This window comes from Rousettus aegyptiacus, unplaced genomic scaffold, assembly GCF_014176215.1.
Source record: "Rousettus aegyptiacus isolate mRouAeg1 unplaced genomic scaffold, mRouAeg1.p scaffold_m13_p_4, whole genome shotgun sequence".
In the NCBI taxonomy this organism is placed as follows: Eukaryota; Metazoa; Chordata; class Mammalia; order Chiroptera; family Pteropodidae; genus Rousettus; species Rousettus aegyptiacus.
Genome location: NW_023416307.1, coordinates 129,700,285 through 129,718,986, shown reverse-complemented (window position 1 = coordinate 129,718,986; position 18,702 = coordinate 129,700,285). Strand labels below are relative to the sequence as shown.

Sequence of the window (18,702 nt, the reverse complement as noted above, 5' to 3'; positions counted from 1 at the left end):
CTTCTGGCGGAAGTGGCGTCATGCGCAGCTGCGGGGAGGAAGGCGGAGTCATCAAAGGTGATGATGTACCGTGGAGAGGCTTTTTTCTAGGTCATTACTGGGTTCCCTGTAAAGCTTGCACCCGATCAGCTGGGGCTTAGGGCTTTGAAAGGCGGGCCTAGGCTCCGCTGGGGGTTGGCCCAGCGACCGTGGCTGGGGAGCGGGGCAGGGGGAGGCCGCAAGCTCGGTGTACCTTAGAGAGGTCCAGACACTTGGAAAAATAAAGCCAAGGGACAATAGAGTTTCCTCGATTAATATTTTATACCTGCAGTAGGCAATGCGTGAGAAACCATGGTATCAGCTAAAACAACTCTTTGAGGCAAATAGTGCTGTCTCCGTTTCACAGATGTAAAAGCTGAGGCTTAGATAAATTCAATGCTGTGTCCAAGGGCACACAGTAAGTGGTAGAATTAAGATGTTAGACAGGTCTCTGACATGTGAATGAAAAAGTAACCTCACTGGGTGATCTGATCATAAATTCCTAACTAGGCAAGTCCTGTCTATTGTTTCTGTGCATCTAGGTTAACACACTAAAATGCCCCATTTCAGACCTCTCCTAAAGTGTGTATCTTAACTATCCTGTAATCCGATCCCTGCCTCACCTTGTTTTCACCCATCTTCGAGTAACCTTCCCTTCTTAATCTCAAATGCATAAAAGAAATTGCTAACTGTTATTCTACAAAGCATTTATCTCAATCTGTTGAGATCTTGCTTCATGCATATCCTCTGGCTCAAATTTTTATAAAAATTCTCTACAGGTTTGGACGTTCTTAAATTAGCCATGGACCCTGTTCATTTTCCGCTAATATAGCAAGAATGTAACCACTGCGTACCATAGCCAAGAGTGATGAAGGGAAGAAAAGGTCAGGATGACTCATTACACACCTACTGCAAATGGGTCTTTGCCAAGATCTTCAGTGGTTCTCCACTCTTCTGCCCTTCAATGAGTATATCAGCTTCTTTCTCTGTAACTGAGCGTAGGAGAGATCCTGGGATGGAAACTAATGTTCGAAAAGCAAAGATTGGGAAGAAGAGGTAAAACAGGGCTGCAGAATCTTGACTTGTTCATAACCAGTGACGAAGTACTTAGATAGGTTTCTTATTTTATTCCTGACTCTTGAGATTGAGACGCTCATGATTTTGGATTGAGTAATGTAAGAATTTAATGCCATGTATCTTGTTTTTATTTTTCTTTTTAGTACCTAAAGATGGCAGTGAGCAGTTGGGTCTAGGTGTGGGAATATACCCAAGGAATGTGAGTCAGAATCAGTAACACTGGGGCTCAAAGGTAAAGGCCTGTTGTTGGAGAGAGGGTGAGAAAAGCCTTAAAAATAAATGTTATTGGAGTTGTGAAAAAAAAAAAAAAAGGATGCCACAATTAATTAAGGAGCAAATCTGTCATGAAGGTGTAGTAATAATTGCTGTCCGTAGGATACTTTACAGTCAAAGGACTCCTGCTCCTCTAGTACGCGTTCATCACTGTCTTGTGTTATGTAGATGGGGAACTGAGGCTCGGTGACTGAGTGACTTGATGAGGGCCACACAGCCAGGAACTGACTGCACCTGGGCCTGAGAAGCAGTGGCTTAACTGCAAACCCTGTGCCCTTCCTAACCAAGCTTACTTCTTGTCACATGCTTCCAATCCATCTCTGCATGAAGGTCAGCACTCGGGCCAGAGCCCATTCCTGACATTTCTGGGGCTGACTGGAAGCCTCTCGGAAGGAGGAAAGTCATAGATGCCACTAATGAAGATGCGGAGGGAAAATGAAATCAACCCTTCAGCTTTTAGCCAGCTGGATTTGAATAGCAGGCTAGTTAACCTCATCTTTAGAATAGGAGACCAGGTGAAAAGTTCTCCCATCTGTGTCTCTGCTTAGGCAGAGAGGGTCTGTGTCTTTCCCTGAAGTACCTAATCTTGGGCATTAGCTAGAACAGTGGTTCTCTTTCTGGTGTAGTGCCTGGACCAGCTACATCAGTGTCACCTAGGAATTTGTTGGAAATGAAAATTCTTGGGCCTGACCTCAGGCCTGCAGAGTCAGGAACTCTGGGGCTGGGTCCCAGCATTCTGTTTTCACAAGCCCTCCAGGTAATTGTGATGTACATCAAAGTTTGCTTGAACAGCTATTTTTATTTTATTTTATTTTTTTAGGAAGGGGTAAAAGTGGTTATATGGGTTGTGGTTAATAAAGATTTTTGTGAAAATGGGGCAAAACTGTGATATGCTCTCAGCCAGCTGCAGAAAATGGAGTTCAGGGATGAATTTTCCCTCTCCTCCCTGGCATTCAGGGTTACCTCCCTATTTCTTTGGCACTTCTGTCACCAACAACCAGACATTCCGGACCCCGCTTGGAGTTCCAGGATTTAAGGTAAATTTATATTTATTATAGAATGAAAAAACAAATATGATAAAATAGTTAACTTTTAAAATATGTGTGGTGGGAATATATTGTTATATTTTGCTACATAGATAAGAATCCTCACAATTAAAAAATAAACTTTTTGAAAGTTTCATATTTGTTTTCTAGTGCTATAAATGAGTAAATATGCATAAATAAGGGGCTATAATTAAAAAATGAGATTAGTAAAGGATCTTTATTGCTGCAGAAATAGTCTTTCCAGTGACAAAACATCTGCTTAAACCGTTGTCCTCAGCGACCTGAAAGGTAAAACATAGACCTACCGAGTCCACTGAGGTGCAGGAAAGAGGAGGTAGAACAATGCTAGCAGCACGTGTTGGTCGGTACTGGCTGCATTTAATTAGGTATTACAGGAAAGAGACAAGTTCAGGGAAGAACTGGCTTGTTTGCAAGCGAAAGTAAAGAATTTATAAATCCACAAATGCGAGGTTTTGCAAGGTTAGAAAAGCTGACTGCATCTAGACCTTAAAAATGAGATAAACCTGAGAAAGGTTTTAAGCAACAAATGTCCTTTAAAACCCATGCCTATGGAAAAGATCTGGTTAAGAGTATGGTCCTCCCACCCAAGCTGAGTGTACACCTTCAATTAAGAGAGGTATGGTGCCCAGGATGAAAATCGGGCTTGAAAATTAGTTCAAGAGTGAACTGTGGGCTTGGCTACTGATGTAGGGAAACAGCTCTGCCCTGTCTTCCTGGCAACTTTGTGCATATCCACATAGGCAGAATTGCACCATATCTAAGCCTTGGCCAAGTGCCTTGTGATTCTGCTGGAACATGAAAGGATGGGAGGCCTCTAAGGAAATGCTAACTAGGAGGCCACCTCCTGCTTATCTTCCTGCCCTTTCTAGGAGACTGTCATCAGATAGATTCTCATTGCCTCCCAGAATCTGATGAGCCACGGGGCTTTCTGCACCACTCTTCTCAGAATAGAGCTGCAGGATATAAAACCATTTAGTGTCTTATCAGTCAGGCCTCGCCCTTGACTTTATACTGAGAAACTGCCACCTGGCACTGAACTGAAACAAATCTACAGGTTATTAAAGTTTTGAGATAATCGCTTTGTGAAGGAAACCAGAAACCTGGAGTATTCAAACTTTGATACAATCTTCAGGCTTGCATAGTACAAAGTGGGTAAAAAGTCATACAGGCCCCAGGGAGCACAAACTCTTCGATATTGAGCAGATATGACTAGAGAGGATAGCAGAAAAAGAAGACCCAGAGGGAGGTGCCAGAGACTTTGGAGAGCACTGAGCAAAGGAGCAACTTTCATAGAGAGAATCTGAATCTAATCAGGCAGAGATTCCAAAGTTGATGCTAACCAGCAATAGCTATGGGTCTTCACACCTCCCTTTTCTGAAAGGGAGTTTTATTGTAGTTATTTGTCCCTGCTCCAGAGGGTGAGAGGGTTTATGACCTATCGACAAAATCCTCAAATGTTGACTGACAAGAATTGGTGTACAAAAACTCTCGTTTGCATGCCCCTTGAATATTCTGCCCTGGGATATTCTGCCCTGGCTTTCAGAGTCGTCCCAGTGGAGTTAAGCTCCAGTCTCCACGGTGGTAACTGACTTGTTACTCCATCTTTTGGGTGCCTTTTCCCCACTGTTTCATCTCCCCATTCTTTCACCTGTGTTTCTCTACTTAATAAATAGAACACTTGAAAAGTCTTGTCTAAAGTCCATTGTCTCGGGAAACTCGAACTAAGACAAAACTCCCAGGACACATGCCCCACTTTTACAGTGTGTGTGGTGGTTGCTGGGAAGAAGGTGCCTGCCAAGGTTTGCATTTGCCAGCCTCTGCATCTAGGTGGGCTCGTGTGACCAATCGAATATAAGTAGAAGTGATGTTTCTCATTTCCAGGCCCAGCCCATGAAAACCTCTTGTGTTCCCTTCCTCACCCTTCCATATTCTGGATGTCAACACTTAGGGCAATCTTGGGAGCCACATGTTGAAAATAGCAGAGACTCTATTAGCCTGCATCTCAGAACTATAAAGGTGAACTCCCCACCCCTGCCTCTCCAACGAATTATCACCGCTGCTGCCAGAGGTCAACTTGTATCATATTAAACCACTGAGATTTGGAGCTTCATGTGTTATGGCAACCAATACCAATCTAATTAGTTCTGAAATTGGCAAGGTTTAAACAAATGTGTTGCCACTTTGAAAATTGTCCTTATTTCTACAAAGAGTGAAACTGCTCCAGAGACAAATGCCAGAGGCCACATGGGGAAGAGCACGGACTGTGGAAGCAGGCTGCCTAGTTTGAATGCTGGCTCTGACACATACTAGCTGTCTGACCTTGAGCAAGGTACTTAACTGCTGTGTATTTTACTTTCTTCCTGTATGAAATGAGGATGATAATATCTACTTTATGGTGTTACTATAATATTTGAAAAGCACTTAGCTCAGTGCCTGGTATACATATAATAATAAATTTACAAATTACTAATTTTCCAAAGACTACTCTCGCCTCGAAATCTTTAAATTGTTTCTGACAACACACTCCTCTAAAGCAATGCAGATGACCTTAGCACTTTAGGTATCCTTCCTTTGCAATAGAACTTTGTCCTTGTACAGAGGAAATTTTCAGAGTTTACTCCATTTCAAGGTCAGAGGGTACCTTAGCCCTTTTCGATTTAAGCTGTGTAAACTTGAGGTAGATTATTAACCTTAGGAAGATCATTCACCTCTTTGATCTATTTGTTTTTTGTCCACAGACCTGCAAAGAAGAATGCTTGACCCACTTTTGAAGCAATCATTTATGTGCATTTATTCATTTATTTGATATTTTTTGAGCCCTATGTTATACCAGACCCTATTTTCCAATCTAGGATTAGCATGTAGAACAAGAAAAATGTGGCGTCTGCTCTCATAGGTCCTATTTCATACCTTTCAAAGGTATGAAAAATGAAGTGAGAGCTAGAGCATTTATAAATGAGTACAATAACCTACACAATTCCTTCCTTAAGAAATAATATACTTAAGAGTCTTAAAAAAATAAAGATTAAAAATTAGCAGCTAATAGTCCTCATTTGTGTTTCTGTCGTGATGACATAGCTTGAGTACATCTAGAAGATATGGTCAAAGTGCCAGAAAAGATTTATCTAAGAGCATCAGAGACTAGAGGTGCATAATTTCTGGAAAAGGGAGGGTAACAGAGAAGTGAGATGGCATTCTGCATTCACTTTTTTGTAGGGGAATTTGCCACTTCTGGTGACAAGGCAAGAAGCATCTGGCTTTGCCCAAGCAGAAGGCATCTGTCTTTTCCCGAGCAGAAGGCCACTGCTAGCAGAGCTTATGGCAGTCTTGGCCCTGGAAAAACAGAAGAAGAAGCAAAATCCCAATGATAAGGGAAGTGTAGAGAACTAAACCCGACAAATGACCAGATTTTCCCTTTAAGACAGTCGGCACAATTTAAAGCTCCATGGAATGAGGAGAAAAAACTCTATGCCTTAGATCTCAATAAATATACCAGGTGTATTAGTTTCCTTTGGCTGCTGTAAGAATTATCACAAACTTGGTGGCTTAAAGTAACATAATTTATTATTTCTCAGTTCTGGGCAGAAGTCTGAAAAGTGTCTCACTGGAAAGAATTGAAGGTGTCATCAGGGTTGTGCTACTGTCTGAAGGCTTGACAGGAAAATCCATTTTCTTGCCTTTTTCAGATTTACGGCTGCTCACATTTCTCAGCTCATGGAACTTCTCCCTTCCATCTTCAAATCCAGCAATGGTAGAGTTCTTCTTACATTGCATCCTCAGACACTAACTCTTCTGCTTCCCTCTTCTACATTTAAAAGTCCCTTGAGATTACATTAGTTTACCCAGATAATCCAAGATTAAAGTCACCTGATTAGCAACTTTAATTTCATCTGCAAACTTAACCCCACCTTACCACATAACATTCACAGGTTGTGGGGTTAGAACATGGACATCTTTGGGGGGCCATTATTCTGCCTACCACAGGAGGCTTTCAGTTGAAAGCTTATCAAAACTGCAAACTAGCCTTGATGTAGTCCAACCTCAATTGGATCAAAGAGATATGTCCCCATTCTATCTTTTTTAGCAGACTCAAAGGACACGATTCTAGCAGAAAAATGTCCTCTGGCTTTTTGTCTGTCTGATTGTGGCAGTCAAGACTAAATGAGGGAATACAGAAATTACAAAAACATGAAAAGAATTTTTGTAACTCAGAAATGACCTTGTAAACAGTTACTCCAAAAAAGAATCTAAAATGTGAGTTTGCATGAAAAAGGCAATAATTGATGTTAATTTATCAATAAATGGATTTAACAATGCACCAGATACACAGAAGAGAGGATGAGTAAACTGGCAGACAGGCTGATAAAAAAAATATATCCAAACTGAAGCACAGTGAGGAAAACAAAAAAGAATGGAAACACTGAACAAAAACATGATACATGTGTGTATTTTTAAAAGATGACTATACAGTTATAGTCACAGAAGTAGAATCAACAGAGAATAGACAGAAATATTTAAACAAACAATGGCTGAGAATTTTCCAAAAGTGATGAAAAACAGCCCACATATTCACCCATATATTCACAACTAGTGTAAAATCACACTAAGGTACACCATGGTCCAACCAAAGAAGATAAAGAACTTAAGGAGAATATTTAAAAGCAGCCAGAGGAAAAATCACGTTACTTTCAAGGAGCAACTGTTGACTTCAGTTGACTTCTCAACAATCATACAGATGAAAAAAAATAATAAAGTGACATTATTAAAGTTGTAGAAGAAAACTTTCAGAGTGGAATATTGCACTCTGGGAAAAAATATCTTGCAAAACTGTTAGTTTAAACCATTTAAAACCCTGAGAAAATTCTTTGCCAGAAGATTAGCACTAAGAGAAAAGAATTTTTTAGATGTAACAAAAATGATCCCAGTTGGAAACATAGAAATTGAAAAAGGAATGAAGAACAATGAAAAGAGTAAATGTGTGGTTAAATAAAAATAAACATAAACATAATATTTTATGACATTCTAAACTATAAAAGAGGCATTTTATAATGATCATAATAATAAAGGAAATAACCCATCAGTAAGATATCACAATCCCAAATATGTATACACTCAAAAACATAGTTTTGAAATATAGAAAAAGCAAAAGTTGACAATTAAAAAGAAATAGATACATCCACAATCATAACTGGGAACTTTAACACACCTCTTTTGAGTGCTAATAGAAAAAATAAAAAGAAATCAGTGTAAAAATATCAATCATTATGTTGTACACCAGAAACTAAAATAATATTGTATGTCAACTATAATTCAACTTAAAAAAAAATTAAAGACAGGCCTGAACAAAACTATTTTCAAATATGGATATACATACACATGTACGTATATGTTTCTGTTTGTATTTTATGCCTATATTTTATATAAATAAATGTTACTTATATATTATGCATTATATATTTATGTAATACATATTATATGTAAATAATAAATATAGAAATGTTTATATAATATAATAAATACATATAGTATATATCTAATTTCCATCATAAAAAAAGATGAGATAAATGCAGAAATCCTAACAAAATATGAGAAAGCTAAGTTCAGCAATATAAAAAGCATTTTACATAACAACCAAGTGGGGTTTATTCCAGAAAAATAATAGTGGTTTAACGTTTAAAAATTGATTAGGTAGTTAATACGATTAACCACATTAATATAAAAAGGAAGAGAAATCATATGATTATTTCAATAAGTACAAAAAAATACTTGGTAAAATTTCAACACCCATTTATGATTTTAAAAAAATCAAATGGCAACCTAGGAAGGAAGGGAGCTTCCTTAATCTGGTAAATGATACCTAAAACAAAACGAAACGTCAGCAAACATTTTACCTAATGGTGAATTACTAAAAACTTTATTCCTCTATTACTATTTCTATGCAGTAGTATACTGGAAGTTCTTGTCAATGCAGTAGATCAAGAAAAAGAAATAAAATTAAAAGGATGTAAAAAGAAACAAAACTGACATTATTCACAAAAGACATAAGTATGTACATAGAAAATCCAAAAGAAACTGTTCTATTTAATAAGGTAATTTATCAAGGCCATTGGATTCAAGGTCAATATATAAAAACAATTGTTTTTTGTTTTTTCATATACCAGCAACAAATAAATAAAAAACGAACTAAAATCATGATACCATTTATAATATCTAGGACTGAAACATGTAAGGATGTGCGAGGCCTTTAAACTGAACACTACAAAATATTATTAGTAAAGAAGCCCTAGCAAAGAAGACCTAAATAATTGAAGGAATATACCATATTCATGAATTGCAAATTTTAATATTGTCAAGATGTCAAACCTCTCCAAATTAATTGACATTTCTGTATAGTTCCAATTAAATCTCTGTAGGGATTTTTTTTCTGGACATTGACATGTCAATTCCAAAGTTAACACGGAACTTCAAAGTCAAAACAACAACAATAAATAAATCAAAGTTTATCTTGAAGAAGACCTAACTGGAGGACTTACACTATGACATATCAAGACTTATTATAAAGCTATAGAAACTGAGCTAGTGAGATATAAGTGGAAGGATTGGTATACAGATCAGTAGAACAGAAAGGAAAGTCCAGAAACACATACGTAGTTATTTGATTTTTGACAAAGTTTATACTAAAGTACAGTGAAGAAAGAATTATCTTTCCAGTAAATTGTGCTGGGTCAATCAGGCAGATATTAATATAAAAGAAAAAATGAATACAGGCTCGTGTCTCACACCATTCACAAACACCTGTTCCGAAAAAAAAAAAAAAAAACAGGCCATGTGGCTTAGCTTTGTCTTCTTTGACACTATACTAACTCACCAAGTCATTTGCCTTGTAACTATAGTTATATAACATAAATTAGAGAGTTTAGAAAGCATTTGTTAAATTCCAGGAGACCTAATGAGTAAATACTTGGGGCAAAAATGTCATGTTAAGGAAAGTCACCCACTTCTTTTAACCTAATTTCTCTTTTACATAAATAGAAAATTTGTCTTTGTCTAAATAAAATAAGTTCCTGCTGGATTCTACATCTAAATGTGAGAGGTAAAATTGTCAAGCTTTTGGAAGGAAACAATAGAATATTTTTATGAACTTGGGACACACAGAGATTTCTTAAACAGTTGACAAAAAAAAAATTCTATAGTAAAGGAAAATGTTGAAATTGGACTCAGAAATATTTAAAATTTCCGTTTAAAAGACACCATTAAGAGAGTAAAAGGCAAGCCACCAAATGGGAAAAGATATTTGAAATACATATGTTCAACAAAGTTCTCATAGCTAGAATATATAAAGAGCTCCTTATTAAAAAGAAGCAAACAATCCAATAAGAACAGCAGGCATATCATAAAAGAAGATACCTAAATTGCCAATAAACATATAAAAAAGTGTTCAACTTTATTAGTCATCAGGGAAATTATTATTAAAACTACAATGAGTCAAAGGCTCCAGAATAGCTAAAATTAAAAACTCAGCCCAAACCAAGTGTTGACAAGGATGTGGGGTAACTCAAACTTTCATATGCTAATAGGAGTGAGAGGAGAGTGGAGATTTTACAACCACTTTAAATACTGTTTGGCAGCAGGAATATCATTAAAGCTGAAATAAGCATACCCTGTGATCCAGCAGCAATCGCACCCTTGTGTATATAACCAAGAGAAACACATGCACATGTTCACCAACAGACATGTACAAGAATTCTCGTAGCAGTATTATTTCTGGGGAAAAAAAACTGGAAAAAAAAACTCCTAAATGTCCCTCAATAATTATTGGTATATTTACATTAGAATACTATATAGCAATGAGAATGAATAAATTACATATATAAAACAATACGGTTCACTCTCACAAATATTATGTTTAGACAGAAGTTAGACAGAAAATAGTATTTACTGTATGATTATAGTTACATAAAGGTAAAAATAAGTAAAACTCATCTATGCTGTTAAAGATCAGAATAATTGTTACTTTTGATCATTGGTGACTACAAGAGGGCTAAGGGGGCCTCTGGGGTCCTGGTAATAGTCTCCTTCTTTATCTGAGTACTGGTTACATAGGTGTGTTTCTGCTGGGCCAATCCGTAGGCTATACACTTATTATTTGTACACTTTCCATATGCATGTATAAATTCAATAAAAGTTTGCATAAAAACTATATAAATTCCTTTCCCTCTGGATTAAAAAGAAAAAGGGACTGCTATTCCCATTTTCAAAAATTCTAAAGGTCAAAGGATTCCTTGAGTGGAAGAAGTAGTAGCAGCTGAGAGACCTGGCTTGGAATCTCTGCTTTCTAGGGGAGGTGTGCCTTCTACGGGGTGGGTGTAGCAGGTGGCTTTCAGGACTTGGTGTTACCAACACAGCTTACCTAAGGGTTTACCTGTTAGCAGTCTCTGGGGCAGACCTATGCCAGGGACTTCTTGATGAGTCTCATCAAGGAGAGGACTTGTTCATCCTTTCTTTGAGGATGATGTTCAGCAGGGGTTGCTGGTCCAGAGATTGCTTGAAACGGATCAGAAATATGGTAGCTCTTTCCAGCTTACGAGGGCTGTGGTCACCAGGGACCCTGACAGCCTCTCTGCACAGCATGAATCCTGTGTAACTAAGGCTGCTATGCCCTTCTTGCAAGCTACAGCTACCCAGAGGTAGCTTTAGAAGCTAACCGGATGTGAGAGGTCCCCTCCTCACTCCACCCTGCCTTAGTCACCTGGCACATAGAGAGGGACAATGTACATTTCTGGAATTGAAGACTTAACTTAGTTGGCTGGAGGTGGTGTGAAGGGGGAGAAAAATGGTGACAATCTCCCATTGGGTTGTCCAAAGATGGATATGTCTATATGATGCCGAAGAATATAAGCTGTTTACTTTGAGGGGTGTGTGTGCGTGTGTGTGTGCGTGTGTGTGTGCGTGTGCGCGTGTGTGTGTGTGTGTTTCAGAGAAAGAGGAGAAAGCCCAGGTTTGTGCATCATAGTCTCATGACCTTGATCTTGTGACTTCTGTGATTTACAATCTCTTCTGACTCCCCTGGAGCTATCTCTGGACTCAGTGGAGGGCAGGGTTAGTATCTGCCAGAGGCAAGTACCTTTCATACCTCGGTAAGGGCTGAAACAAACAATATTCACACTTCGCACACAAGAAGAATAAAGAGTTATAGTGTGTTAAAATAATAAGATAGGCTGTTTAAATTCAATTGTAATATATTCTTACATTCTTAAGGCCTAATTCTGAAAATGCTTTATTAGATTAAGTCTTATCTATAGTCCAAATTATTATATTGACAGTTCCCAAACTAATTGAACAGTTTACTTGAAATGTATTCAGGGGCAAAGAATTGAAGCAATACTTTCCATGAGAGGGCATCTAAACAAGCATACAAAAAGATGCTCAACTTCATTAGTTATCAGAGATGCTCAAAATTACAGTGCAAAACTCCCAACACACACACACCAAAATGACAAAAATGTGGAGCAACCGAACTCACTATTCCTAAAAGCCCAAACTACTATCACCAACAGGAAGGTTAAATAAAGCCTACTACATACACAGTATGGAATATTATGCAACACTGAGAAGGCATGAAGGACAGCTATATACAATATATGCCAATCTTACAAATATAAGCTTGAGTGAAAGAAGCCAGACACAAAATTGTGCACACGTATGGTATGTTTCTATCTCTATGAAGTTCGAAAATCAGCAAAATTAGTGTATGTGGTTAGAAGTCAAGATAATGGATATCTTTGTGGAGGAGGTTGGGAAGAGGGTGCCAGGAGGCCCTCCCACCTCTGTCGGCGTTGTTTCTTGATACGCGTGCTGATTCTGTGGATGTGTTCACTCAGTGACGATTCATCGAGTTGTATATTAGCATAGGTGAAGTTTGATGTATGTTTATTGTATCTCAATAAAAAAATCCTTAAAACTTTATTCGAATTCGGAAGACTTCCCCCAGGCGGAGCTCACAGACTTCCTGAGGACGGGGATGCAGGCTGCAGGGGTGAGTAGAGGCAGCCCTGTCCGGGTTTGGCGCTTCACTAGATCTCAGCCTTCAGCAGAGGATTGGAGGGGACCGTGTCATTGTGGGAGGGCGGGTGATTTCCAAAAGGGACCCAGAGTGGGCAACAGAGACACTTTCAGAGGAAGAGTCTGAGGATCAAAACGTTGTATATACGTATGCACATGCTTTCCTGTGGGAAGGGTCCAGTTTTCACCCTGTGACTGCCCTTCTCTCCCCAGTTCCAAGAAGTTTGTGTTCAAAATGTTTAAGAGCTGGTTGGCTAGATGAAGGTCGGGAGGTCGGAGAACGTGTGTTCCAGTTACTGACCTGGGATCCGGGCGGATCGCTCTCGTTTCGGGACTCAGTTTCTCCCTCTGTCGAGTGAAGCGGTCAATCCAGTGGGCTCTGGGTTTCCTTCGGTCGTACTTCCTGGGTGCGGACTACTTGCCCGCGATCGGACCTCCAGCCTCGCAGCTCCGGGCGCTGGGCGGGGTGGGGGCAGCCTCGGGGTGGCAGGCGAGTCTGAGGGCAACTGCCGCCCATCGGCCCCGCGGAGGGCTGGGGCTGCTGGCGAGCTGCCCCCAGGCGGGGTCAGGGGTGTGGCAGAGGCTATCTGCCCGCAGGGCGAACCCTTCAGAGGAGGTGGAGCCGCCCCTTCGGGGGCAGGTAAAGGTAGCTGAGGCCCGGGGATCCAGGTTGGTGTTGCGCACCCGCAGCGGAGAATGAGGTTCACCATCTGCGTCCTGCTCTGCGCGGGGGCCTGGGGTGAGTGCACGCTGAGAGCCGGCGTGGGGACCAGCCCTCCAGGACAGCGGTGCCTTTTAAGGCTCAGCCATAGCGGGACACTGTACTACCTGGGTCTAAGGGATCTCGAAACAGCCTAGCTCCTGGCTGGCCCCAAACTGCCTTCAGCCGGCAGGTGCGCCCGTGCACCTGACCAACCTTGGTCTTCGCAGAGACCCTGTAGCTTAGGGCCACGGTTTACAAACTGTGCCCAGCCAGCCAAATCCTGCCTCCCGCCTGATGTATATATATAGCTGGATGAGCTATGAATGGTTTCCGTATCTTTAAATGGTTGAAAGAAAATCAAAATAAGAACAATAATTTTGACACATGAAAATCATATAAAATTCAAATTTCAGTGTCCATAAATAAAATTGTATTGGAACACCATCATGCTCATCCAGGTAAGTGTTGTCCTTGACTGCTTCCAGGCTTCGAGGGCAGAGTTAAGTAGTTGCCACTGGGACTGTGTGGCCCACAAAGCCTAAAATATTTATTCACTTAGCCCATTATAGAAAAAGTTCATGACCTCTGATCCAGAGGCTGTTGATCCAGTTTACAGTGACAGAGGAGCGAAAGGATTTTCCCAGGACTCACTGGTTAATATTAGGAGGGGTTCAGAGGGAAGGGCACATGTCAGGTATGCTTGAATTGTCCGGTGTCTAACCACAGAAGGATCTTTCCTGTTTTGACTTATACCATGCCTCCCCATCCTACCACACACCAGGGAGGCAGGGGAAAGACAACCACCTTAGAATGGGATCCACCTGCTACTCAGTGCTGTGTGACTCTAGGGCGCATCTTCACCTCTTTAAACTGGTTTTCTCATTAGTTCAGGAGAATTTGCTTTTTCACAACCAGCACACAATTGCTGTGAAAGTGAAATGAGACACAGGTGAGTTATCACTAGTAAAAATCTTGCACATATGTATGAGGGGGCCCATCCCATGTTATGGGGCTGGCAGGGCTCTTGGCGTGGGTAACTGTAAGGAAGGTAATGGTGCAAAGTCAATGAGCTCAGGCACCTGCAGAGCCCTCCCTGGCTCAATGGCTGTTAGTTCTGTTCAGCCCTGGTTCTGTCATGTCTCGAGCTGTCTAGAATAACTTCTGTAGTAGAGCATCTGACATAGTGGGGAGGTGTAATCCCATGGTCCAGCTACCTATGGCCACAGGGAAATCCAGGGTGCAGCCCACTCCCCCCGCACACAACTGCCCTGGTCTCGCCCCAGTTCTTCCTGAACAGGGCTTCTGTTGTTTGTTCTTCCTCTAGCTTCTCTACTGGTGTCAGGGGCTGACCAAAAGTTCATTTTCCCGATCGTTTCTGTGTTTATAAACCAGAAGTAAGAGCTATCTGGCCCCTGCCTCCCAATTCCTTCTATGTTGGCCACCAAACAAGGCTGGAGTTTAGAATGTGCTTTCTTCAAAGCTCAGTGACAAAAACTGTTCTGGTGACAAATGACAGAAATCCAACCAAACTAGCTTAAACTAAAAAGACCAAAGGAAAGGGAGTGGTTTTTAATAGGACATTTAAGAACTAAGAACGAGGGGCCCAGATTAGCCTGCACCTCTACCTTGGCCTCTACCTCCTTTCTCAGCCTCTCCTTCTGGAGTTTGAGAGATTTCTCCATGAAGTGAACATGTGGCCACCAGCAGCTTTCCCCTTCCAGGATCAGTATGAAATATTCACAGTGGGCTTAGTTGCTCCTTGAAATTGTCATACGGTTTGGTGGGGTGTTATTAATGATCAACCTAGTCTAGGTCACTTGACTCTGTTTACCCTTAGCTTGGTTGCACACTTTCCCTTTCTTTTTAAAATCACTTTTATTGAATTGTAAGGTACATATAATAAAATGCACTCTTTAAATCTACATACGATTCAATGAATTTTGACAAATATACCTGCCCATGTAGCTACCATAATCAAGATATAGAACATTTCCATCAACCCTACCCCTTTCCAGTCGTTCCTACTTTTTGCCACTTTTGATAAGTTTTTCCTTTTCTAGGGTTTCACATCAATGGAATCATACAATACATAATTTTTTGTGTCTGCCTTTTTCAACTCAGCCTAATTGTTTAGAAATTCATCCATATTGTTGCATGTATCAAATTTCGTTTCTTTTTATTGCTGAGTAGTATTCCATTGTATAGCCTTATATAGCTTGTTTACCCATTTCTTTGTTGATGGACATTTAGGTTGACTCCGGTTTGGGGATGTTATGAATAAACCTGCTACAAATACTGGTGTACAAGGCTTTGGGTAGACAAATGTTTCTTTTCTTTTGAGTAAATACCTAGGAGTAGAATTGCTGAGTCATAATCCTAAGTGTATATTTAACTTGTTAAGAAAATGACAAACTTTTCTGAGTAATTGTACAATTTTACATTTCCACCAGCGATGTATGAGAATTTCAGTTGCCTCACATCCTGCTAACACTTGACGCTGTCGATCTTTTCACATTTAGCCTTTCTAATAGGTGTGTTGTGGTATATCACTATGGTTTTAATTTGCATTTCTTCGATGAGTAATGATGTTGATTATCTTTTCATATTCTTATCGTCTACTTGTATATCTTATGTTCTGAAATATTTGTCCAAATCATTTCCCATCTTTAATAGGATTATTTGACTTATTATTGAGTTTATAGCCCTTTATATGTTCTGGATATAAGTCCCTGGTCAGATAGATGTGTTGCATTTGTATTCGTAAGTTTCTGGCTTAGCTTTTAGTTTTCTAAAGGATGTCTTCCGAAGAGCAGATGTTTTACATTTTGATCAGTTTCACTTACCAAATTTTTCTTTTTTTTTTTTGTTATTATGTTTTATATCCTTTGTAAAAATATAATTGGCTACGTTAGAATTGCAATATTTTCCTGTTTTATTTTAGAAGTTTTATAGCTTCAGCTTTTATATTTTTGGGTCTAGATACAATTTCAGTTAATGTTTGTGTATGGTGGGAAGTAAGGGTCGAGATTCAATAGTCTCATGTGGATATCCAGTTATTTCAGGACTTGTTTTTTTAAAAAATATCCTTTTCCCACTGAATTACTTTGGCAGCTTTGTTGAAAGTCTACTGACCCTATATATGTGGGTCAGTTTCTAGACTCTCTATTCTGTCCCACTAAACTAAATGTCTCTCTTTGTGCTAATATCACACTGTTTTGGTTCTTTTAGCTTTATAGGAAATCTTGAAATCAGGTAGCAATAAGTCCCCAAACTCTATTATACTACTTCAATGTTGGTTTGACCATTTAGAACCTTTACATACCTACATACATTTTTGATTCGTTTTATCAATTTCTATAAAAAACACATTTAGTCTTGGATTATTGTTGGGATTGCATTTAATCTATATATCATTTTGAGGAGAAATGGCATCTTAACAAAATTGAGCTTTCTAATCCATAAACATTCTATATCTATTTATTTAGGTCTTCTTTTATTTATCTTGGGAATGTTTTGTAGTTTTATTGTATAGGTTTTGTTCATAATTTGTTAAAGTTATCCCTAGCTATTTCATATTTTTGATAGTTTTTTAAGTTTCATTTTACAGTTTTTCTTCTTTTCTTTTCTTTTCTTTTCTTTTCTTTTCTTTTCTTTTCTTTTCTTTTCTTTTCTTTTCTTGGTGAGGAAACCCTTAGTTAATCTCATAGATTGCAAGGACCTTGTCAGCTTACAATCCCTTATTTTTTATTTTTTATGCCTATGGCACCTGGTCTTCCTAGGTGGTCTCCCATCCAAATACTAACCAGGCCCAACGCCACTTAGCTTCCGAGATCAGATGGGATTGGGCTTGTTCAGGGTGGCATGGCCATAGACTAGTTTTTCTTTTTAATATTAGAGATTCAATTGGTTTTACTATATGAACCTTGAATCCTATGACCTTTCTAAACTCACTTTTAGTTCTAGTAGCTTTTTTGTAGATTCCTTAAAATTTTTCTGTATAGACAAACATGTTACCTGTGAATAAAGATAATTTTATATCCTATTTTCCAGTCTGTATGCCTTTTATTTCTCTTTCGGACCCTATTAAAATAGCTAAGATCTCTCATACAATGTTGAAACAGAAGTGGTGTAATTGTACATCTTTGCCTTGTTTCTGACCCAAACAGAAAAGCAAGCAGGCTCTCGCTATTAGTTGTAGGCTTTTTTAGATGTTCTTTAGCATGTGCAGAGCCCTCCTTGAGGACATGCCCCTCTATTACTAGTTTGCTTAGACTTTTGAATTGGCAAGTACTCTTTCTGTTTTACTAAGATAATCATATGGGTTTTTCTCTTTTATTCTGTAATATGGTGAATTATACTGATCGATTTTTGTACATTAAATCAACTTTGTAGTCCTGGGGAAAGGGATAAACTTACATTCATGTGTATTTAATTTTTTTTGCTGGATTTTGATTTATTAATATTTTGTAAAGAAGTTTTAAAAATGTTCATGGGGACTATTTGGCTGTGGTTTACTTGTAATGCCTTTGTTTGGATTTGGTATCAGGTTAATGCTTGCTTTAGAAAATGAGTTAGTTTTCCTTCTTCTCCTATAAATAGTCTGTGCAACACTGGTATTATTTCTTTCTTAAGTGTTGTTAGAATTCACCAGTGTAACCACTTGGGTCTGGCACTTCCTTTAACATTTATCATAGTGTAAGTTTGCTATTACCAAATTCTCTCAACATTTATTTGTCTGATAAAGTTTGTTTTTGCCTCCAGTTCTGACTTATTTACATTGGGTGTAGATTTCTAGGTTAGCAGGTTGTTTTCCTTTTAGCTCTGTAATGATATTCTATTGTCAGAAAATTGTGGTTTCTGACAAAAAGTCTGCGATGTTTGCCTTTTTTCCTCTATACCTAGTTTGTCTCTTTCCTCTGATTCTTTCAGAATTACAAGATTATAGTTTTTATAGCATTTGGAAAAATTCTGGCCAAATATTTATTCACTATTTTTCTGATGCCTTCCCCCCCTTTTCTTCATTGGACTATGGTTACACATACGACATATACACATTTAAACACATACGTCACTTGCTATTATATGACAAAGTCATCACAGCTCTGTTTATTTGTTTTTGTCTTTTTTTCTCTTTGTGCTTCATTTTGGATAGTTTTTAATACTGTCTCCCAGATCATCTTTTTATTTCCTGAGTACTAATCTGCTGAAACTCACATTCAATAGAATTTTGATTTCAGATATTCTGTTTTTCATCTCTAGCAACTCTTTTGAGCTCTTTTTATATCTTACATTTGTTTCCTCGTTATATTCGTGTTTTCCTTTAAATTTCTGAGCATACTTGTGACATTGAAAATAGCTATTTTAAAGTTATTTTCTGTTCTATTCTTCACTTGTGTAGTAATTTTATCGGTTGCTAGACATTGTGAATTTTACCTTGTCAAGTATTGGATTTTGTCATTTTTTAGTTAAAGAGTGTTCAACTTTGTTCTTGTAGGCAGACAT

General features: G+C 38.8%; 1 protein-coding gene, 1 long non-coding RNA gene and 1 pseudogene across 5 annotated transcripts in view; 2 read left to right on the top strand and 1 right to left on the bottom strand.

The window, feature by feature from the left end:
* The first annotated feature begins 27 nt into the window (after positions 1-27).
* Positions 28-5,473, top strand: LOC118601579. Of its 4 annotated transcripts, none has more exons than XR_004950330.1 (5): positions 28-57; positions 798-2,125; positions 2,326-2,405; positions 4,644-4,764; positions 5,174-5,473. It is a non-coding gene; the product is annotated as an uncharacterized LOC118601579 (long non-coding RNA). The 4 variants fall into 4 exon arrangements; XR_004950329.1 differs by having other exon boundaries at positions 34-90; XR_004950331.1 differs by lacking the exon at positions 28-57 and having other exon boundaries at positions 104-1,698; positions 1,995-2,125.
* Positions 5,474-13,108: 7,635 nt separating this feature from the next.
* LOC107508484 (inhibitor of carbonic anhydrase) overlaps positions 13,109-18,702 on the top strand; it is a 41,805-nt gene continuing 36,211 nt past the window's right edge. The window contains exon 1 of the mRNA XM_016140325.2: positions 13,109-13,236. Coding sequence (XP_015995811.2) covers positions 13,194-13,236 — 43 coding nt within the window. The 5' untranslated portion in view covers positions 13,109-13,193. The remainder of the gene's footprint in view (positions 13,237-18,702) is intronic.
* LOC118602256 lies at positions 16,955-17,073 on the bottom strand (annotated as a pseudogene).